This window comes from Miniopterus schreibersii, assembly GCF_964146895.1.
Source record: "Miniopterus schreibersii genome assembly, chromosome: 14".
NCBI classification, from domain to species: Eukaryota; Metazoa; Chordata; class Mammalia; order Chiroptera; family Miniopteridae; genus Miniopterus; species Miniopterus schreibersii.
This window is the reverse complement of record NC_138114.1, coordinates 7169296-7194517: the sequence shown is the minus strand read 5'-3', so window position 1 is coordinate 7194517 and position 25222 is coordinate 7169296. Positions and strand designations below refer to the sequence as shown.

The following is a 25222-nucleotide window of genomic DNA, read 5'->3' as shown; positions in this document are numbered from 1 at the left end:
ATATGACACTGCTGCCCTATTTTAGATCCCTAACAACTCTTACTAGTAAGTGGTTGGAAAAGTAGGTATTGCAGAAAAGAGTTAACAGAACTAAACTGCTATCCTTGAAAAGCCCTGCTTGCAATGTTGGTCCTTGGTTGGCTTCTGGGAACTTGTATTTAAGAGGGTTCCCACCACCCTGAATGGTAACAGTGGCTCACTGTGACTAATCTACTTGTGCAAACAATGTGGTTTATGCTGAACACCAGCTTTTCTTCTGGAAGTGTGGAATTTTGGTACATGCTAGGTAGAGGGTATCTACATGAACAGCCTCTAATAAAACATCTGAGCAGAGTCTCTAATGAGCTTCCCTAGTAGACAACATTCTACATGTGCTGACAAAACTTACTGATAGAGGAATTAAGCATATCCTATAAGACCACCAGGAAAGGATTCTTGTATCTGGTTTCCCTTTCCCCTTTGCTGATTTTGCTTTGTACCCTATCTCTGTATAAATCTTAGCCATGAATACAACTATATGCTAGTTTTATGAGTCTTCCTAGCAAACCAGCAAACCTGGGAGTGTCTATAAGTCCCTGATACAGTAGGTTTTAGATTTTAATAAAAGTATCACAGCAATTCATGATGTTATGGATAAAGTTGAAAATTAAAGATGATATGGAATACTTAATGACATACCAATACTTCCAAGCTAGAAAGATAAGAAAAGCTGGATAATTCAGTGGCTACTATTTGAGACAAGAAGAGGAGGAGCTAAAAATCCAAAGGAAAAAGAATGATGGAAAGGTACACTGGCTGCTATAGCTGCTTTTATCCTCGGGCCACTGTGCTGCCAACCTGCAACCCTATTCTCAACAAAAATATTCTTTGAAAATGAAGGTGGCCTTGGCTGGCGTGGCTCAGGTGGTTGGAGTGTCTCCCAAACACCAAAAGGTTTTGGGTTCGATTTCAGGTCAGGACACATACCTAGGTTGGGGTTCGGGCCTCAGTTGGGGTGTATATGGGAAGGCAATGAATTGATGTTTCTCTCACATCAGTGTTTCTCCCCTCCTTCCCCTCTCTCTAAAATCAATAAGCATGTCCTTAGGTAAAGATTTAAATAAATAAATAAAATAAATAAATAAATAAATAAATAAATAAATAAATAAATTGACTTCAGGGCTGTAGAGATTAATGGTGGTTGCCTAAATCTGCATTTCTTTATGAATTCTCCAAAAAACTATACAGATATACAACATAAGCAAATAAAATCACCCATAATCCATGCCTTCATCAAAACTAAAAGACAAAGTTAACCTATAATTACCTGTAAGTAGGAAAATACTCAAATCCAGGGAACTCATCTGCAAAGCCTATGCCTATGGTGAGAGACAAGCAAGAGTGTGGAACAAGACAGAAAGGAAGGAAGAAAGGATGGAAGAAGGGAAGGGAGAGGGAGGGGGAGGGGAGGAAAAGAGGGAGGGAAAGGAAAATAAAGAGGTGTGGATAACCTAGGGCTGATGGAACAAATATAAAATAAACTCAAAATGAGAAAAATCCCACCTGATTATAAAAGATACTGAAAGCAGCAGGTTTAATATCTAGGATATTAAATCACAGGATACTAGGAAATAAAAGGCAAGTGACTTAAAACTGGTCAAGACCTGAGGAGATAGCTTCAAAAGGCACCACTTCTGTAGGAAGAAAGGGTGAGCTGGAAGGAAGAGGCACTCACTGACAACTTGACAGCGAAGGCAGAGGAGGCAGCGAAAAAGTGAAAGAAAGAAGCCTACAGAGACGAAAGGCAATCACAAAATCATAAGATACACCAACCCTACCTTTCAGTAAGAGTACCATTGATTTTAAAAATTGCACTTCACTATACAGAGAGAAAAGGGTGTATTGAAATAGTAATTTACTTTGCCACACAAAATCCTCACTTTGGCCCTGGCCAGATGGCTCCATTAGTTGAAGAGTAGCCCATACACCAAAAAGTTGCAGGTTGAATTCCCAGTCAGGGCACACACCTGGGCTGCGGGTTTGTTTCCTGGTCTGGGCATGTACGAGAGGCAACCAGTCAGTTTCTCATATCGATGGCTTTCTCTCTCTCTAAAATCAATAAACATATCCTTGGGTGAGGATAAGAAAAACATCCTCACTTTTGTCCATGTACAACAGTTAATATTTATTCAAGCAAATAAAAATTACACAAAAAATGAAAACAGCCCAGCCTGGTGTGGCTCAGCGGTTGAGCGTCGACCTAGGATCCAGGAGATGGGGGTTCGATTCCCCATCAAGGCACATGCCCGGGTTGCGGGCTCGATCCCCAGTCGGGGGCATGCGGGAGGCAGCTGACCGATGACTCATCACTGATGTTTCGATCTCTCTCCCTTCCTCTCTCTGAAATCAATATATATTTTTTTATAAAATAAATACAAAAAATAAAAACAGAAACAGAAAAAGGTAGACCAAATCCAAAGTTACTATAAAATAAAACAGAAAATAAGAATCAGGACATTTCAGCTGATGAACATCCCCCACAGAAAAACAATGAAGCGAAAGAAAGCTGCATTCACAGCACTCCACCTGGAATTAACATCTTTAACTTAGTATTTGTAGATATTTCATTTAAAGCCACATCACATCAGAATCTGAAAACTTAAGACACAATGGGCCAAAAAAAAGGGATTAAATGAGAGCTGACCAAAACCAGAAAATAATCTGAAAAACACTAAATCATCTCAGAAATGAATATTAAATTACAAGGTGACCAAAGGAGCTTAGAGGCTACTGAACATTTCATAAAAAGTACTGAAAAAGATATGAAAACAACAAAGAATTAAATTTAATAAAGAATTAAAAGGGATAAGAGAAGAAATGTTTGTACAGAAGAGAAAGATCCCTCATATGTACAAAGGAAGTCTCTAAAAAGAAAACAGAAATAAATATACCATTTAAAAAAATAAAAATAAACGATAAGAAATCATCCCAAAATGAAAGAAAACTTGAATCTTCATGTTGAAAGACAATATAGTAAAAATTGCTGCAGAATGGTAAATTTGAAGACATATCCTAGTAAAGCCACTAAACTTAAAATGATTTTTAAAAAGTCCTCGTTTTCTCCAGATAATAAGATCAACTCACTTACAAAGAACAAAAGTCAGAAGGTAATTAGGTTTTTCCATGGAAATATACAAAGCAAGATAGCAGCAGAGCCATATTTTAAAGAAATCAAGGGTGGGGTGATGTAAAAGAAGTGGCAGCATGAGAAGTTCCCGCGCTCTCTCCCCTTCGAGCTACAAGAATTTGAACAGCTATAATTCAACAAAGGATTCTCTGCTCAACACACAAACACATCTGAGAGATCTGCGGACTGAAATAACTGAAGGTGGGTGAGTCTGGGGAGGGAGGAGCACATTCTCGCAGCCCTGAGAACTGGAGGCAGAGCATTCTCCCCTGAGCAGCAGCGTGCTGCAGCTAACCCCTATAACAGAGGTAAAGCACAGAGGTAAAGCAGCTGAGGTCTGGCCGTCACCATTACTGGAAGAAAGAAGCCACAAACACCCAAGCCCCTTACCCAGTCAACACCTTGCCCCTGCCCATTGCATCTGCACTGTCTGCAGAGCTGCTGCAGAAAACAGCACTGGCATTTCACAGGCTCAAAACCCCATTACCCACCACGTTGCCATAGAGGTGGTAGCCTGAGACAGAAGGAAACCTGATCACAGAGAAGACATCCACCTCCCTAGGGAATACAGGGTACTTTCCAAAATCCTGCAGAGATCCCAGAATCCAGAGCAGAGCAAGAAAAACTAAAAAACTTGTGCTTTAGTGCCGCCTACTGGAAGACAAAAGAAAGACTTCTTAGCAACCTACTAAATAGAGAATGCCACTCTTAAAAATTAAAAAATTTAAAAAGCAGATTTCATTCCCATAGATGCCTAGGCAAAGAAAAAAATCCATCAAATATCATAAATAAGCAATATAATGAGGCAACTGAGACGGAAGTTTTTAAAATCTCCAGAAAACAATCTTATATAGAAATATGATTTAAATGACAGATTGCAGTTCTGAAAAACTCAGAGATACAAACAGATAGGCAGTTTGATGCACTCAGAAATAAAACCAATGAACAAAAGGAGTACTTTACCAAAGAGATTAAAACTTTAAAAAAGAACCAAATATAAAGTCTGAGCTAAAGAATTCAATAAAAGAGATGAAGAATGAACTAGTGTAGTGAGCATAGAAAATAGAGCTGACCAGACAGAGGAAATAATTAGTGATATTAAAGATAGAAATTATATTAAACTGTCAAAAATTAATGACAAAGAAAGAATTTTCAAGGCGGCCAGAGGGAAAGAGCAGGATCATAAAAAGAAAATCCCAACAGATTATCATCGGTTTTTCAGCAAAAACCCTACAAGCTAGGAGGGAGTAAAAAAAAATATTCAAACTATGAAAAGAGAGATTTTTCCAGCCAAGAATAATATATCCAGCAAACTTATCCTTTAGAAATGAAAGAGAAATAAAGACTTTTTCAGACATACAAAAGCTGAGGGAATTAACCACCATAAAACCTTCATTAGAGGAAATACTAAAGGGGCTTATTCTACCTGAAACAAAAAGACAAAAGGATACAAAACTATGAGTGAAATAACTGACAAACCCAAAAAAAAAATTGCAACCCTTTTTCAGAAGAGCATATTATAAATTTAAATATAACATAAAAGTTAAATGAAGTAAAAATGTTTCAAAAAAAAAGACAGTAGCTACTGCAATTTGGAAACAAACACACAGCATAAACAGGGATATTTTGTGACAACAAAAACATAAAAGGAGAGGGAGTAGAGGTCTAAATTTGCAAGGGGTAACAGAGATAAGATGCATTTATCTTATCTCCCACACACAAAAACCCCAGAAGTGAAACAAAAAAAGAGGAAATAGGAAAAAAAATCACAGAATACCACCAAACCAAAATGACAGTCGGAAACACAAAAGAAGAAATAATAGAGATGCAGTGTTACTAGAAAACAAAAGATAAAATGGTTATATCATACATCAATAATTATCCTAAATGTATAAGGACTGAATTCACCAATAAAAAGGCAGAGAGTAGCGGACTGGATCAAAAAACAAAATCCAACCACATGCTGCTTTCAGGAGACACGTCTCAGCTTTAAGGACAAATATAGACTCAAAGTGAAGAGGTAAAAAATAATTCTACAAGCAAATGGCACTCAGAGAAAAGTAGGCATAGCCATACTTGAATCTGACAAAACAGATTTCAAGATTAAAAACGGTAGCCTTGGCCACTGTGACTCAGTGGCTGGAGCGCCAGCCCACGCACCAAAGGACCATGGGTTTAAGGGCACGTACCTGGCTTGTAGGTTCAACCCCAGCCCCAGTTGGGACATGTGCGGGAGACAACCATTCAAAGTGTCTCTCTCACATGCATGTTCTCTCTCTCTCTCTCCCTCCCCCCCTTTTCCTCCCCCATTTCCACTCTCTCTAAAAAGCACTGGGTGGGTGGGGGGAGATTAACCAAAGAACTTATATGCATATGCATAACTCACGGACACAGCAGTGTGGTGAGGGCCTGGGGGGAGGTGCGGATGTGGGGGGGGAGGTATCAATGGGGGAAAAAGGGGAATATCTGTAATACTTTGAACAATAAAGATAAAAAAAAGAAAAAAATCAATGGGAAAAACATCCTCCGATGAGGATTAACAAAAAAAGATGATGAAAGACAAAAACAGACACTTTAAAATGATAAAGGGGACACGACACTAAGAAGACATCACACTTCTCATATATATGCACTGAACCAGGGAAGCACCGAAATACATAGAGCAACTACTCAGAGAACTCAAGGAAGAAACTGATGAAACCACAATGGTAGTAGGGGACCTAAATATCCCATTGACCGCTATGCGTGTACCATCTACACAAAAATCAATAAGGAGATATCGGCCTTAAACGACACATTAGACGAAATGAATTTAATCATCTGATGCAGAGCTTCCGTCCCAGCACACCAGACTACACACTCTTCTCCAGTGCACACGGAACATTCTCAAGGATGCACAGTATGTTGGAACACAAAACTAGCCTCAACAAGTTTAAAAAAGTGGAAATCATACCAAGCATGTTCTCTGACCACAATGCTTTGAAATTGGAAATCAACTGAAAAAAAAGTGGGGAAAAAACTAAATATGTGGAGATTAAACAACATGCTACTAAAAAACAACTGGGTCAAAGAAGAAATAAAAGGAGAGATCAAAAGATACACAGAGACAACTGAGAATGACAACACGCCTTTTGGAATGAAGCAAAGGCAGGAGTGAGAGGGGAGTTTCCATCATTACAGGCCTATCTTAAGAAACAAGAAAAATACCAAGTAAACAACCTTACATCACATCGTAAAAAACTAGAAGAACAAAAGCAACCCAAAATCAGCAGAAGAAAAAAAATTATAAAATTAGAGCAGAATTAAATAAAATAGAGAACAAAAAACAATACAAAAAATTAATGCAACAAAGAGCTAGTTCTTCAAAAAGATTAATAAAATTGACAAACCTCTGGCTAAACTCACTAAGGAAAAAAAGAGAAAAGAGTCAAATAAGCAAAATCAGAAATGAAAAGGAAGTTACGAAGGACTCCACAGAAATACAAAGGATCATACAAAATACTGTAAAAGATTATATGCCACCAAATTCAATAACCTAGAAGAAATGGACACGTTCTCAAAAACATATAACCAAGAACTGGAATCAAGAAGAACTGGAAAAATTTTTATTTATTTTTTTAATCCCCACCAAAGGAAAAACTTCCCATTGCTTTTCTGAGAAAGAGTGGAAAGGGGAGAGAGAAAGAAGCATCCATGTGAGAGAGGCTCATCAATTGGTTGCCTCCCACACACCCTGACTCAGGTCAGGGGATTGAGCCTGCAACCAGGAATCAAACCTGGGGCCTTTCAGTCCACCGGCCGACGCTCTAACCACTGAGCCAAACCGGCTAGAGCAGAGCTGGAAAAGTTAAATAGACTGATCAACAGTAAGGAAATTGAAAAAAAATTAAAACCTCCCAAAAAAGTTAAAGTCCTGGGTCACATGGCTTCACTAGTGAATTCTACCAAAAAGCCAGATTTAATATCCGTCCTTCTCCAAAAACTATGAAGAAGAGGCAACATTCCTAACATATTTTATCAGGCCAACATCACACTGAACCCAAAACCTAGTGAAAATAACACACACAAAAGAAAGCTACAGACCAATATCTCTGACAAATACAGATACAAAAATCCTAAATAAAATACTAGCAAATTGAATACAGCAATGCATTAAAAAAATAATACACCCAGATCAAGTAGGCTCATTCCAGGAGCACAAGGGTGTTCAGCATATGAAAAGAGATCAGTGTGATACGCACACTAACAAAAAAGGGTAAAGTCATAGATCTCATCAACATGCAGAAAAAGCATCTGACGAGACACAACATCTGTTTATAATTGAAGCACTCAGTAAAATGGGTGTTTATAAGGCAAGTACCTCAACATAATAAAGAACATATATGACAAGCCCTTAGCCAGGATCATACTGAAGGGTGAAAACCTAAATGCTTTTCCTCCAGGAACAAGACAAGGATGCCATTCTTACCACTGTTGTTCAACATGGTACTGGAGGTCCTAGCCAAAGTAATCAGGCAAGAGAAAGAAAGAAAAATCATCCAAATTGGGGATAAAGAAGTAAAGAGTCACTTTTTGCAGACATGATTCTTTACATAGAAAACAATAAAGACACCATCAAAAAATATTACAAACAATAAACAAATACAGTAAAGTTGCAGGATACAAAAATCAAAGTACAAAAATCCATTGCATTCTGATATATGAACAATAAATTTCAGAAATAAAAATGGGGAAAAAACAGTATATTTTGCAATTGCAACAAAAAGAATAAGATGCTTAGGAATAAACTTAAAGAATGATGTGAAGGGCTGATACACTGAACACTACAAGACATTATTAGGAGAGAGTGACAAAGACACAATAAATGGAAAAATGTTCTGTGTTCATGAATTGGGAGAATCAATATAGTTAAAATGGCCATATTACCCAAAGCAATACACAGATTTAATGCAATCACCATCAAAATCCCAATGGTATTCTTTAAAGAAACAGAACAAAAAAATCCTCAGATTTGTATAGGACCACAAAAGACCACAAATAGCCAAAGCAATCCTGAGAAAAAAGAACAAAGCTGAAGTTATCACACTCCCTGAATTCAATTTATACTACAAAGTGATAATAAAACAGTACGTTATTGGCATAAAAACAGACACACAGACCAATGGAACAGAACTGAGAGCCCAGAAATAAACCCACATGTATATAGGCAAATAATTTTAAACAAAAAAAAGCAAAAAACATACAATGGAGAAAAGAAAGCCTCTTCATTAAATGGTGCTGGGTTGGAAAGACACATGCAAAAGAATGAAACTATACTACTGTTTGTCATCATGCATGAAATGGATCAAAGACCTAAACATAAGACCTGAAACAACAAATTACTTAGAAGAAAACATAGATGTTAAAATTATAGACCTTGTACTTAGAGAGGATTTTATGAATTTGACTTCAAAGGCAAAGGAAGTAAAAGCAAAAATAAATGAATGGGACTACATTAAACTAAAAAGCTTCTGCACAGCAAAAGAAACCATCAATAAAACAAAAAGGTAACCAACTTAATGGGAGAAGATATTTGCAAACAATACCTCTGATAAGGGGTTACTATCCAAAATATATAAAGAACTCATATAACTCAACACACAAAAAAAAGACCCAAATAATCCAATTAAAAAATGGGTAGAGGACCTGAACAGACACTTCTCCCAAGAAGATATACAAATGGCCAACAGTTATAGGAAAATATGTTCAACTTCACTAGCTATTAGGGAAATGCAAATCAAAACTACAATGAGAAATCTGGCCGATGTGGCTAAGTGGTTAGAGCATCAGCCTGTGCAATGAAGGGTCACGGGTTCAATTCCCAGTCAAGGGCACGTACCTGGGTTGTGAGTTCGATCTCTGGCCCTGGTGAGGCACATGTGGGAGGAAACAATCGATGTGTCTCACCTCTTTCTCTCTCTCCTTCCTCCTCCCTTCCACTCTCTCTAAAAAAAAATCAATGGAAAAAATATCCTCAGGTGCAGATTAAAAACAACAAAAACTACAATGAGATACCACCTCACACCTGTTAGAATGGCTATTACCAACAAGACAAGTAACAACAAGCATTGGAACAGTTGTGGAGAAAGGAACCCTCATTCATTGCTGGTGAGAATATAGAGAGTACAGCCACTATGGAAAACAGTATGGATACACCTCAAAAAATTAAGAACAGAGTTACCATATAACCCAGCAACCCCTCTTCTGGGTATCTACCTGAATAATTTGAAAACACTTATTTGTAAAGATATATGTACCCCTATGGTCATTGCAACATTATTCACAGTAGCCAAGACATGGAGACAACTAAAGTGACTTTCAATAAATGACTAGATAAAGAGGATGTGGTAGATATACAATGGAATACTACTCAGCCATAAGAAAATATGAAATACATGCATTTGCAACAAAATGGACAGATCATGAGACTATCATGCTAAGTGAAATAAGTCAGACAAAAAAGTCAAGAACCATATGATTTAAGAGGAATGGCCTCATGTCAAATCCCTCTGGTTTCTCTCCTTGAAATTTCAACAATTTGAACAGCTATAACTCAACAAAAGATTCCCTGCTCAATGCAAAGCACATTTCGTGAGATCCACGCATTGAAACATCTAAAGGTGGGCAACTGAGAACAAAAAAAGGGGGGGAAAGAAGGTAGAAGAGCTCAGAGGCAGCCCTACAGCCAGGAGTTGATAGCACAGCTCAGCCAAAATTGGGGAGGAATCTGGTAGTGGCTGGCACTCCTTTCAGACAGGAGGAGCCAAAAGATTTGGTATGGCATTCCTGCAGTAGTATGCAGCACAAGCTTCAGCTGAACCCAGAAACCTGGGAAGAACACAACAAGGGGCCATGGCTACAATTTTCAGGTGTTCAGCCTTGCAGGCATAGAAACAAAGCAACAGAGCCCTGCTACCCTATAGCCTCCCAGAGCTTGCCACTCTTCACCCTTGGTGTCGGGTTGCAGAGCACATTATCTGCAAACCTCAGGACTGGTACTACAGAATCACTTTTTTCCCTGAGACCAGTACCAAGTTCAGGTGCAGGGGGGACCCATGGAGGGCAGAGGTCATCATTAATGGGAGGGAAAAAACACAAAAAAGGCTGGCTGGTTCCCCAATCCACCGCACCCAACATGGCTACACTGATGGCAGATACTGTGGGGATGCACTGGGATTTCACAGAATTAAAAAAAAATTCTGATTCAGCATGACCTATTGGAAAATAAGAGAAAGATTTCTTTGTATTAATCTGCTAGAGAAGTGCTACTCATTCATAGATGCCTAGATAGCAAAGAAATCCATCAAATACCATAAATAACAAAGATAGCAAGGCAGCTCAGGAAAAAAAATTAATATCCAGAAAACAAACTTAAAGACATGGAAATATGTGATGTAAATGACAGAGAATTCAATATTGAAGTTCTGAAAATACTCAACAAAGTGCAAGAAAACACAGACAGGCAATTTAATGCATTCAGAAAACAAATCAACAAACAAAATGAGTACTTCCACAATGAGACTGAAACTTTAAAAAAAGAACCAAAAAGAAATTCAGGAAATGAAGAACTCAATAAAAGGGAACAAGAATAAACTAGCAAGCATAGGAAATAGAGAGGACCAGAAGGAAGAAAGGATTAGTGATATCAAAGGTAGAAATTTATAAATGATACAGAAAAAAAGAATAGAAAGACTTGAGTATACAAAGAAATGAAAGAACTCCATGCGAACTATCTGACTCGATCAGTAAAAGCAATATAAGAATAACAGATATAGCAGAAGAAGAAGAGAAGGAGAAAGGAGCAGAGAGCCTATTCAAACAAATAGTTGATGAGAACTTCCCAAACCTATGGAAAAACCTAGATCCTTGAATCCAAGAAGCAAACAGAACACCTAGTTACCTCAACCCAAAGAGGCCTTCTCCAAGACACACTGTATGAAAACTGTCAAAAATTAATGACAAAGAAATAATTCTCAAGGAAGCCAGGGAAAAGAAGGAAGTAACCTATAAAGGAAAGCCCATTAGGTTATGATCAGAATTCTCAGCAGAAACGCTACAAGCCAGAAGAGAGGGGAACCAAATATTCAAACCACTAAAAGAGAGAAATTCCCAGACAAGAATAATACATCCAGCAAAGTTACCCTTTAAATATGAAGGGGAAATAAAGATTTTTCTAGACATACAGAAGCTGAGGGAATTTACCACCAGAAGACCTCCACTAAAAGAAATACTCAAGAAGGTATTCTACCTGAAACAAAGAACAAAAGGTCACAAAAATACAAATAATATCACCAAAAATCTTATCACATATACAGAAATAATTTGTGACACAAAAACATAAAAGGGGAGTGATACAACCAAGGTATGAATTTGCAGAGGATAAAGATCAGACACATTCAAAAGAAAAAGGACTATTGTATATATGAAACATTCTTTTTCATAAACCTAATGGAAACCACACCAAAAAAACAAAACAAAACTGAAACATACAGCTTGAAAAAAGAGGAAAGAAGTATGGAATACCACCAAACAAAAAGAACAAACAGAAACACAAAGAAAAGGAACCAATGGAGGTACAGAGCTACCAGAAAATGAAAGATAACATGGCTATAGGATATCCTCATACATCAATAATTACCCTAAAAGTAAATGAACTGAATTTGCCATAAAGAGGCAAAGAGTAGCAGATTGGATCTTCCCTAACGTGGTAAAGGAAAAAGACACGTAAGTCCACGAAGGGCAGAAAGTCCCAAACAAGATGAACCCAAAGTGACCCACACCAGGACACATAATAATTAAAATGGCAAAGCTTAAAGACGAAGAGAGAATCTTAAAAGCAGCAAGAGAAAAGCAATTAGTTACCTACAAAAGTGCTCCCATAAGACTGTCAGCTGATTTCTCAACAGAAACTTTGTAGGTCAGAAGAGATTGGCATGAAATATTCAAAGTGATAAAAAGCAAGTACCTACAACCAAGATTACCCAGAAAAGCTCGTTTAGAATTTAAGAACAGATAAAGAGCTTCCCAGACAAGAAAAAGCTAAAGAAATTCATCACCACCAAACCAGTCATACCAGACATGGTAAAGGGTCTTTTTTTTAAGAAGGAAAAAAAGATAAAAAATATGAATAATAGAATGGCAATAAAGACATATTAACAATTGCTTTAAATGTAAATGGATTAAATGCTCCAATCAAAAGAAATAGGATGGCTGAATGAATAAGAAAACAAGACCCTTACATATGCTGTCTACAAGAGACTCACTTGAGATTGAAAGGCACACACATACTGAAAGTAAAGAGATGGATAATTCATGAAAATGGGAACAAACTAACAAAAAAAGCTAGGGTAGCAATACTTATATCAGACAAAATAGACTTCAAATCAAAGGCTATAACAACAAAAGACAAAGAAGGACCCAGCAATCCCACTTCTGGGTATTTATCTGAAGAAACACAAAACACTAAAATTGAAAAGACATGTACATCTAAAACCGCTGTAATTAACCCAGCTATTAATTAATTAACAGGAAAGGAGCAAAGGAAAGGCCAGATAATATAGGCATGCCATTTGTGCCAGAAAGTTGCAGTTTGACACTGTCCACGTCTGTTTCCCGCAATCCTGGGGAAAGGTACTGGACAAAGAAAGAATAGATGCATGCCCAGTAAGGTCTGAATGACGTAGGAAAGGCAATTACTTGTCAGTCACACCTGAGAGCAGGTCATTGGCCAGAAATGATGTGACCACTGCAAGGGCACGGAATCTGAAATACATAAGCTCCTGAACAAAGGGAGTTCTCTCTCTTGGCCCTCTTGCATTCCTGGCTCTCTTGTTGAAGGGGGTGCCCTCCACTGCACTTGTCCACATGGCCAACAGCCATGTGAACCCACACACAATTGACTGATGATGGACTGGAATTAGTCTGATGTTGTGCCCGACTCAATTCCACCATGGAACAGAAACTTTAGACACTTGCTTTGCTTCTAGCTCTGCTGGATCCTCAATGGCCCATTTTCCAGCACTGGTTTAAGGGGAATGGGACTTTGGAAACAGAGGGGTGTAATTTCACACAAATAAAACTTTCTACAATATCTCATCCTCCCATGTGAGCCTCCAGAAATTCTTATTCTGGTGGTGCCCCAAGAACACCACTCCCAATAGCAACAGAGGAATTGACCAGCACAATTCTCCAATAACATACCCACATGATCACTGCAGCATTATCTATAATAGCTAAGATATGGAAGCAACTTAAATGTTCATCAATAGATGAATTAATTTCCAAAAAGTGGTGCATATACACAATGGAATATAACTCAGCGATAAAAAAGAATGAAATCTTGCCATCTGCAACAACATGGATGGATCTAGAGGGTATTGTGGGGAGTGTCATAAGTCAGACAAAGAAAGACAAATGCCATATGATTTTACTTATATGTGGAACCTAAAAAAGAAAATGAGCGAACAAGCAGAATAGAAACAGACTCATAGATACAGGGAACATTTTGATAACTATAGATGGGAGGGACATGAAAGGATGGGTAAAAAAGGTAAAGGGATTAAAAAGTACAAATTGCTATTTATTAGAATAGTCATAAGGATGTAATGTAAAGCATAGAGAATATAGTCAATAATATTATAACTATGTGTGGTGTAAGATGGGTACTAGAGTTATCAGGGTGATCACTTTGTAAGTTATATAAATGTCTAATCTCTGAGCTGTACACCTAAAACTAATATATAATATTGTTCATCAACTGTAATTGAAAAAAAAAAATTTTTTGACAGAAAGCAGAGAACTAGGGTTTCTTTCACAACTCTGTCAAATACCAGCCAGGGACCTTTGTCAAATCTGGTCATTCTTATGAACCTCAGTATCATCACCAGTAAAATGGGGATAATTCTTACTTTATTAATTATTCATGAGACAGCACATAATAAATACTCAAAGAAAAGGGTACAAGAAAAAAGATGCAGTGATTAATCATAGCAGTTCAGTTAATGCAGGCCTAGCAGCAATTACACTAATAATTCCCACATTCTTTAGAATGTATTTATTTTTCAGATCCTGAGAGAGTCTAAAATCAGAGGTAAATTCAAAATTACCAAAACAAATCTAGAAAGTTGCAGTCTGCATTTTGGAGGACAATTCTCCAGGACAAACAGTCCTAGGTCCTTTCATCACTACCACTCCCAATGAGACACAAACACACACACATGCACGTACAAACATGCACATACACACATGCATGCAAAAAATTCACCCTGAAAGTCAGAGATAAAACACTTTATAACACCTATAATTAGCAGTATAATAAAAATATAATCTTATTAACATTTATGCACCAAATCGCACAACCACCACCTTCTTAAAGCAAAAATTATGGGAGATGAAAAGAGAAGTAAACAGAAACCTACTAATAATAGACTTTCACATATCGCTATTCTCATTCGAAGAGAAATCAAGCTGACAAAACAGAAGGAAATATAGGACCTAAATAACCAATCAATAAGGTTAATATTATAGATATCTATCAAACTTTGCCCTGATGATAAAGAATGGACCATCTTCTACAATATGCATAGAATATTCATAAAGAGTGATATTAGATAAAAATAATCAAATTTATTAAGTAGAAAGATAAACATTTTCTGATTGCCATGTAATAAAACTAGAAATTAAAAACAATGAAAAATCAAAAAGCTTCCCTCACCAGAAATTTTTAACATTTAAAAATTTTAAACAACTCTTGGATAAAAGGGAAAATCAACTCAAATTCCAATTTTTTTAAAAAAAAAAATGAGAATACTAAAAATTCATATTATGTGCTTCCTGTTACGTTACACTGAAAAGAATACATAAATACATGATTTATGTAATATTTCTGCCAAAAATGTTTAACCTTCATCTAATCATCATGAAACAATCAGACAAATTCAAATTAAGGGTATTCTATAAAACAACTGTCCTAGACTCTTTAAAAATATCTGACATGAATGTTCGAAAAAGACATACAGTTCTATTAAAAAGGAGACTAAAAAACATTACAACTAAATGCAATGATGATTCTTGACTGGATCCCAGATTGAAAACAGGACAAAAATTAAAAAACAAAACAAAATGTTATCAAGTACATTACTGAGACATAGAGAAATATGAATACAGATAGCATAATGTATATAAACAAAAGTTATGTGTATAATAACTGTGTAGTGGTTATGTAGGAGAAGGTCCTTGTTCTTAGGAGATACATGCTAAATAAAGTATTTAGGGTAAAATGTTGTGATATCTGCAACTAACTCCCAAATGGATGAGGTAAAAAAACAGGAAGAGAAAGTAAATGTGAAAAAAATGTTTACTGGGGAATCTACGTAAAGTGTATATGGGTGTAATAAATAATATAATCATTATGTGTATAATAATATTGGTATATAAATAATAATATTGGCAATATAAAAACATTTGAGGGTTTCAAAATAAATGTAAAATTAAAACCCATGACAACAATGACACAAAAGGTATTTGTATATAAAAATGGGAGTTAGTGTTCTAAGATTCTGGCATTAACAGGAAAGTGGTAAAAAACTTTTATTAGACTATGAGTCAAGAATGCACATTATAGTCTCTAGAGTAACAACTCAAAATAAACAGTATAAAAATGCATCACTAACAAAGTAATAGAGGACAAAACTGAATAATGAAAAAATATACTAATCCAAAAAGCGAGAGAAAAATAAACATAAAACAGGTGATTAAATAAAAAATATAATAAGATGATGAAAATCCAAATATACTGGTAATTACACTAAATGTAAATGGAATAAAAGACTCAAGCTTGGCAGTTTAAATAAAAGTAATAATAAAACCAACCATGTACTGATTACAAGACGCAAAACTTAAATAGAGGAACACAGACTGGAAGTAACAGGATGGAAGAGAGAGACAAAAGAAACACAAAAAAGAAAGATAGAATAGTTATACTAATAATGGACAAAGATTTTAAGACAAATGCATTACTAGAGATAAAGAGAAATATTGTATAATAATAAAAATGTTAAACTACAAGGAAGATGTCATTCTTTAAATATCACACAAATCTTTACTATATCAAATGACAGAATTTCAAAATATATAAAGAAAAAATAAACATCTACTGGAGAAATACATAGACATACAACCAAAGAGGATGATTTTTAATAAATCTCTCTCAATAACTGATAGAAAACAGATCAAAAAAATTCAGAAAGGATACAGATGACTGAATAACACAATTAACAAACTTGATCTAATTAATATATACAGGACACAATACATATTAATATATATTGTGACAGACTACACAGTCTTTTCAAGTGCACAAGTGGCATTCGCCAATATGCTTAGTCACAAATCTCATTAATTTCAAAGACTTGAAGTCATTTAGAGTATGTTCTCTGACCACAGTTAAAGTACAAATAATAACAAAAAGGTAAAAAATATTTCACATGTTTGGAAAGTAAGAAGACCACTTCTACATAAATCATGTGTCAAAGTGATAGACAGATTTAATGTAATTCCTATGAAAATCCCAATGGCATTTTCTGCAGAAATAGAACAATCCATCTTAAAATTCATGTGGAATCTCAAGGAATCCCAAATAGCCAAAACAATCTTGAAAAAGAAGAACACAGTTGTAGGTCTCACACTTCTCAGTTTCGAAACTTATTACAAAGCTACAGTAATCAAAACAGTGTGGCAATGGCATAAAGACAGACATATCAACCAATGGACTGGAACTGAGAGCCCATAAATAAGTTCTCACATATATGGTCAAATGATTTCCAACAAGGTGCCAAGACCATTCAATGGGGAAAAGACAGCTTCTTTAACAAAAAGAAATTGGATATCCCCATACAAAAGAGGAAGTTGGAACGCTTACACCAAAATCAAAAATTAACTTAAAATGTATCAAAGAGCTAAATGTAAGACCTAAAACTGTAAAGCTCTTAGAAAAAAACATAGGAGGAGCCCTGGCCAGTGTGGCTCAGTAGGTTAGAGCATCGTCCAGTACACCAAAAGGTCCCAGGTTCGATTCCCAGTCGCGGCACATACCCAGGTTGTGAGTTTGATCCCCAGCTGGGGTGCATGTGGGAGCCAAACAATCAACATTTCACTCTCACATCAATGCGTCTCTCCTTCTCTCTCTCTCTCTCCCCCTTCTCCCTCTCCCTTCCCCTCTCTCTAAAATCAATAAAAGCATGGCCTTGGATGAGTATTTTTAAAAAAGATAGAAAGGCCCAGCTGGGCATGGCTCAGCAGTTGAGCGTCGACCTAGGATCCAGGAGATCGGGGTTCGATTCCCGGTCAGGGCACATGCCCGGGTTGCGGGCTGCAGCCGATCAGTGACTCTCTCATCATTGATGTTTCTATCTCTCTCTCTCCCTCTCCCTCTTTCTGAAATCAATAAAAATATATTTAAAAAAAAAAAAGATAGGAGGAAAAGCTTCATGACATTGGATTCAGCAATAATTTCTTAGATTTGACACCAAAAAAAATGGGCAACAAAAGTAAAAATAAATTCCACTATATCAAAATTTGAAAGTTTGTGCATCAAAAGACACTACCATCAGAGTAAAAAGACAACCCAAAAAATAGAAAAAATTATTTGCAAATCATGTTTCATAAGAGGTTAATATCCAGAATATATAAAGAACTCTTAAATCTTAACAATAAAAACACATAACCCAATTCAAAAATGGGCAAAAGACTTAAATAGACATTTCTCCAAAGAAGATATTCAAATGGCCAACTAGCACATGAAAAGATGCTCAACATAATTAATCATTAGAAGAATGCAAGTCAAAACTACAATGAGATATCAACTCACACCGATTAGGATGGCTACTAAAATAACAAAAAAAGAAGTGTTGGTGAGGATACAAAGAAATTGGAACCCCTGTACACCATTGGTGAGATTGTAAGAAGGTACAACTGCTATGGAAAACAATGGCAGTTCCTCAAAAAGTTAAAAATACAATTTCCACATGATCCTGAAATTCTGGGTATATATCCAAAAGAAGTGAAAGTGAGATCTCAAAGAGATATCTGTATACCCATGTTCATAGCATTATTCACAGCAGCCAAAAGGAGGAAGCAACACTATCAACACATGCACTGATAAGTAAAATGTAGTATATACATACAATAGAATACTCAACCTAAAAAAGTATGGAAATTGTAACATATACTACAACATGGATGAACCTTGAGGACATTGCTGAATGAAATGTCAGTCACAAAAAACCCCACAAAAAACAAGTACCATATGATTCCACTAAATGAGGTATCTAGAAAGTCAAATTCATAGAAACAGAACTGTGGTAGCCAGAGGATGGGGGGAGTAGGAAAATAGGAAGTTGTTTAATGAATAGTTTCAGTCTGCAAGATGAAGAAGTTCTGGAGATTGGTTGTGCAACAGTGTGAATGTACTTAACACTACTGAACGGCATGTACACTTAAAAATTATTAAGAAAGTAAATTTTATGTGTACTTTACCACAATTAAAAATAAATGTTTTTAAAAGTGTTAATTATAGAATCTAGGTTGTAGATAAACAGATTTTCACTCTAAAATTCTTTCAACTTTGCTGTATGTTGGGAAAAGATGAAAATTACAGATGATGAACAAAAATCCTAAATAAAGTATTAGCAAATTAAATCTAAAGACATAAAAAGAAAAATGCTAGAAGAGTGGTTCATTCTAAGAATATAAGAATGATTTCATACTTTTGGATTTCTTCTTTGACCTGTTGCTTGTAAGTCTGCTATTCCAAAATATTAGACTTTCCAGATATCTTTATTTCCTAATTTTATTTTATTGTAATAAGAGAGGATTTTGCTAAGTGAAATAAGCAAGTCAGAGAAAGACAAATACCATATGATCTCGCTTATATGTGGAATCTAATGAACAAAATAAACTGATGAACAAAACAGAAACAGAGGCCTGGATACATAGAACAGACTGACAGCTATCAGAGAGGAGGGAGGAGGGAGGATTGCATGAAAGAGGAGGAAGAAATTAGCCAAAGAACATATACGCATAACCCACAGACAACAGTGTGGTGAGGCCAGAGGGAAGGCGGCGGCCGGGTGGAGGTGGGCAGAAGAAAATGGGAGACATTTGTAATAGTGTCAACAATAAAAATAAAGTAAAAAAATTTTTTTGTATGATTTGAATCTTTTCAAATTTATTGGGACTTATTTGCTAGCACATAATACGATTTATCTTAGTAAATGTTCCAAGTGCACTTTTTAAAAATGTGTTTTCTACTGTCATTAGGTAGAGAGTTCTATACATGTCAATTGGGACAAGGAGGTTAAGAGTATTGTCCAAGCCTTTTTATGTCCTTTCTAACTACTTATCTTTTCTATACATTTTTCGAGAGTGGAAGTGTAAAAATCTTCTAATATAACTATGAATTTGTCTATCTTTGTAGCTTTTGATTCATATATTTTGAAGTTCAGTTGTTAGGTACAAAAACATCTAAGACTGTGGAGAAAATGATCTTCACCCTATTTAATATTATATTTTAAAATGATTTTGTTTCAAGTGGATTATAAATCTAAGTGAAAAAAGGAACAACCATAGAGTTTTTAGAGAAAAACAGAGGGTGTGTCTTCAAGACCTTGTGGTACGTAAAGACTTCATTAAAAGACTATAAAAATTGGTAATCATAAAAGAAAAACTGTTAAGTTAGCATACATTAAAATAAAGAATATCTATTAAAAGAATAAGAAAGTGGAAGAGCAAGCTGTGTATAAATCACATTTCTGAAATACAAAAAACAAACTTGTATCCATAGTATCAAAATGCCTATAAAAAACAGTAAGCAAAAGGCAGATGACCCAATTAAAAAATGAGCAAAAGACAACCAGGCGTTAACAAGTCAAGAATTTTTTAAAAATCTGATGCATGTAAATATATGATATAAAAAAAGTTGGTACAAAAGTTAGTATCTTAATGGCCAATAAGCATATGAAAAACTTAACATTATTTCTCATCAGAGAAATGAAAATGAAAACCACTACACACCCACCAGAATGGTTAAGATGAAAGACTGACTATCAGTTGTTGAGGAGGATGTGGCACAAACTGGAACTTCAGTGTTGCAGATGGGAGTATCAGCTGGTTCAAGCGCTTGACAAAGTTGGTTTGACACAGAGACTAAAGCTACATATACACCTACCCTATGACTCTACAAGAGAACTCCTGGGTACATGCCCCCAAAGAAGGCTGTGTATGTCCATCAAAGACATGTATAAGAATGTTCAAAGCAGCTGTATTGTTGAAAGGCAAAAACTAGAAACAGCACAAATGCCCATTAAAAGGAGAAGAAACAGACTGAAGGACAGTCACACAGCAGAAAAAAGAATGAACTGATAATACAACACGAGGTTCAAAACTATTATGCTGAGCAAAAGAAGCCAGACCAAAAAAGGAAAGAACATATAACTTCATTTATACAAAGCTCAAAAAGAGGCAAAACTAATTTATGGTCAAAAATATAAGAACAGTAGTTAGTTTGGGGAATAGAAAAGATAGGTATTGACTAGGAAAGGTTATAAGGAAAACTGGAGACAGGTCCATTTTCATTTGGCTTGTTCCCACATGAGTATATATTACTGTAAAAATTCATCAAGCTGTACATTAAAGACCTATGAATTTTATTATACATACATATAAGATTTCAATAAAGAAAAGGGGATAAGCTATTAATAGAACAAAGTAATGGAGGAGTGATATATATGTTATATGTATATACATATATTATATATGTGAGACAAAGGAATATATAAAAATCTCAAAAAAATCAATAAGCAAAAAAGATACAACTCAATAAAAAATGGGTAATATTTGAAAAGGCATTTTACAAAAAAGGATATCCAAATACCCAATAAACATATGAAGGGTGCTCAACATCACTAGTCAGAGAAAGGAATTTATTAAAACCGCAATATGAGGACTCTACACATCAACCAGAACGACAAAACCAACAAAAACCTCGACCATACCAAACTCTGGTAAGAACACATGAAAACTGCAAGTCTCATTACTGGACAGAATGTAAATCGGTTCAATTACTTTGTTAGGACATTGGAAAACTGACAATACCTTGTGAAGCTGAACATAAGCATATTCCTTGTCAACACCCAGGCAAAGATATCCATAATAAGTAAATATGAATACAACATTTAAAAAAATAATTGTAAGATTGAGGTTAAGATATCTATTATTATCCTTAGCACTATGAAATTTTTTAAATCACAAATTTTTTTCCCTTTTTTTTTTTTTTTAAGTTTTTAAATTCTCACCTGAGGATATTTTTTCCATTGATTTCCAGAGAGAGTGTGGGGGGAGGGAGAGAAAGAGAGAGGGGAGAGAGAGAGAAACATCGATGTGAGAGAGCCATATCAATTGGTTGCCACCCCTATGTGCCCCACCGGGGCCGGGGATCAAACCTGCAACCCAGGTACATGTCCTTGACCAGGAATCAAACCTGCAACCCTTTGGTGCACAGGCCGACACTCTAACCACTGAGCCATGGCCAGCCAGGGCAAAAATCACAAATTATTTTAAGTGCAGTATAATACTTTAGATTTGTTGCTAGTCTATAAAATCAATTCATCACTTTTAATATCTCAATAAATTACTGAGGCCAAAAACTTGAGATAAATAATATTTTATAAATAATTTTTTCACAATTACCAGCAAACATCAATACTAGAGAAAGGCCTGGCCAAGTGCCGACAGCTTCACCTTTTTGCTGAGATTCATGTTCTCCATCTTAGCCTTCAGCAGCTTCATCTTATTCATGGTTATTGAGTTTTCAATGATCTGCTGCCCAGAAGGAGAAGGCTCAGCTTCTTCATCCTCATCAGTGTACAAATTATACCCCGAACCACCACTGCAAAGAAAATAATTCCTGTTGTTATGTGCCTGACGCAGGCCCAGTGACTAAAAATACTCTACTTGCAATAGAAACTAAGACGCTGCTAATGATAAAACAATAAATCCATCTTGTTAATGTAAATTCAAGGCAAGTGTATTTTAAATATATATTTTTAGGAGAAAATAATAAATAGAAGTAAATATCATAATCTAGCATTACTGAAAATTCTAGTACAGCTGAGCTTTTCTGAAGTCAGTATACCATAAGCGAAGATCTTTTTGGCTATATCATTCCCAAAGATATCCAGAAGTAAATATGAATACAGCATTTAAAAAAAAGAATTGTAAGATTGAGATTAGGATATCTATTATTATCCTTAGCAAAACCCACAAGAATGATCTGATTTCATTTTATCAGCAAGGCTGAAAACTGTGAAAACCTAGACCACAAGCTGATCAAATTTCCATTAACCAGAATGAAAAAAATATTGACACAGAAGTCCTGATTTTTATTCATCCTGAGAGTATCCTCACTAAAAAAAAAAACAAGAACTCATACACAGTTGTCATCCGAACATTTTCTGTTCTTAAGATTTTTCTCAGTGTGTTTAGAAATGTAACCACCTAGCCCAGCTGGGCATGGCTCAGCGGTTGAGTGTTGACCTGGGATCCAGGCGATCGGGGTTCGATTCCCAGTCAGGGCATATGCCCAGGCTTGATCAATGACTCTCTCATCATTGATGTTTCTATCTCTCTCTCTCCCTCTCCTTTCCTCTCTCTGAAATCAATAAAGGTATATTAAAAAAAAAAAGAAAGAAAGAAATGTAACCACCTAGAAGAGCATGGATTTTAAGTGAAAAGAGACACCCCAGTCCGGCCGAGCGTGGCTCAGCGGTTGAGCATCAACCTAGGATCCAGGAGATCACGGTTCAACTCCCGGTCAGGGCACATGCCCAGGTTGCAGGCTCAGGCCCCAGTCAGAGGCATGCAGGGGGCAGCTGATCAATGACTCTCTCATCATTGATGTTTCTATTTCTCTCTCTCCCTCTCCCTTCCTTTCTCTGAAATCAATATATTAAAACAAAACAAAACGACACTCCAGGAAAGTCATGACACAAATTATTAAACATGTAAAACATTTCAATTATTAATTATCATGGCACTTGTTCATATCTTAACATAATTATTATTTGCGGTCCTTCTCTGACTGCATAATGCAATGGCACCTATCACACCATCTTCATATTTATACTTACATGTCTATCTTTCCCTTTTATTCCACCACCATATGTATAAGTTGAAAGCAGTTATTAGGCTTTTTTGTTTTCCTAGTCTTAGCACCTGGCACATATTAAAAAAATGTTTGTTGAACTGAACACAAACACTATTGAAATTCAGCTTTTTTTTTTTTAATTCTCATTCGAGGATATGTTTTTATTGACTTGAGGAGAGAGACGAAGAGAGGGGAGAGAGAGAGGGAGAGGGAAACATCGATGTGAGAGAGAAACATGGATCAGTTGCCTCTTCTAGGCACCTTGACCGGGGATCAAACCCACAACCTAGGTATGTGCCCTGACGGAATCAAACCCACAACCTTCTGGTGTGCAGGACGACGCTCCAACCAACTGAGCCACGCCAGCCAGGGCGAAATTAAACTTTTTCAGCAATGAGAAAATTAAAACAATAAGAGTTTGAAAAAAACACAAGCTCAGCAATTTGAAGAATGACTAAAATTTTAAATAGAGCAGAAAAAGAATATGTTAGTCGCTGTGACTGGCTTATTTATAGGAAAATTAATGTATCTAAAGAATATGAGCATTAATAAGATTTCCTGTTCTATATGGTTGTACGAATGGAAACGATTTAGGATAGCCTTGATAAGGCATATTCCATAACACTTCTGAAGCACATACTACCACCACACAAAGGCCAAGTAGAGGGTGAATCACCCCATTCGTAAACTTTATATGATGAAAGAGATGACATTTTGAATTAAGGGTTGATTACATGCACAGCAGGCATGACTATTAGAAGGAAGAATGGCAGGAATTGACCCCATAACCAGTTCAGTCCCTAGTGTGTGCCTCGTGACCATTACTTCTACCTTTATACTGTTGTAGATGCCTACTACAGTATAAAAATTTACACAAAAGGCACAACACTAAATTAACATTGTTACCATTTACTAAATGCCTACTCTGCAGGTACTTTTCATATATTATTTCTAATCTTCGCAAAAATTATATAAGATGATATAATACATTTTACAAATAAAACTGCATTTGAGAGAGGTTAAGTAATTTTGTTGAAGACCAGAGAACTAATAAATGGTGGACCTAAGATTCAAATCCCCCATCTGTCTGGTTCAAAATTCTCTTTATACTACTTCCTGTTGCTTCCCCAGGCACCAAACAGACCTTACTGTATTCTGCTTCTGTACCCAAAAATGGAACAGAACTTATAGTATGTAAAGGCTCTTGTCTGGGGTTAACTATACCTGAAACGGAGGGCTGAGTGAAGATTTCTGCCAGTTTACCCTTAGAGTTGGAAGGAACGACTCAATATACTCAATCCTTGATTACCTTGTAACACTTGAAGTACTTCTCTATTATATCCTGTGGCATTTTAACTTCAACTACCCATGTTGAATTTTGAAAGAGGTTTATGACTCAACCTCCCTAAAAAATAATTTAAAAATTAAAAAAAATTAAAACTGGTCCTTTACTGTTTCCCTAAGAGTGTGTGTGTGTTTGTGTGTGTGTGTGTGTGTGTGTGTGTGTGTGTGTGTGTGTGTGTGTATGTAAAAAAGTACAATTATGATAAATATTTCACTGGATACATTTTAGAGAATTAAAAACACTTTTAAATTTACCTAATTTTTAAAAATAATCACATTATTGGTTTTGTTTCCCCTCACAAAGTATAGATTCATGAGATCCGTTAGAAATCAATCACAATTTTTTTCTAATTGGAAAAATACAACTACACTAGGATAACATAATTTATAAATTTAATCCAAAATATTATTCTTTATAATTAATATTCTTCTTTATATTAATATTCTTCATTATATTTAAATATTTTAAATAT

General features: G+C 35.8%; 1 protein-coding gene across 1 annotated transcript in view; it reads right to left on the bottom strand.

Moving 5' to 3' along the window:
• The window catches only part of ZFAND4 (zinc finger AN1-type containing 4), an 82482-nt gene that overhangs the window by 24465 nt on the left and 32795 nt on the right, over window positions 1-25222 (bottom strand). Inside the window, exon 5 of the mRNA XM_081158151.1 lies at window positions 22001-22148. Coding sequence (XP_081014277.1) covers window positions 22001-22148 — 148 coding nt within the window. The remainder of the gene's footprint in view (window positions 1-22000; window positions 22149-25222) is intronic.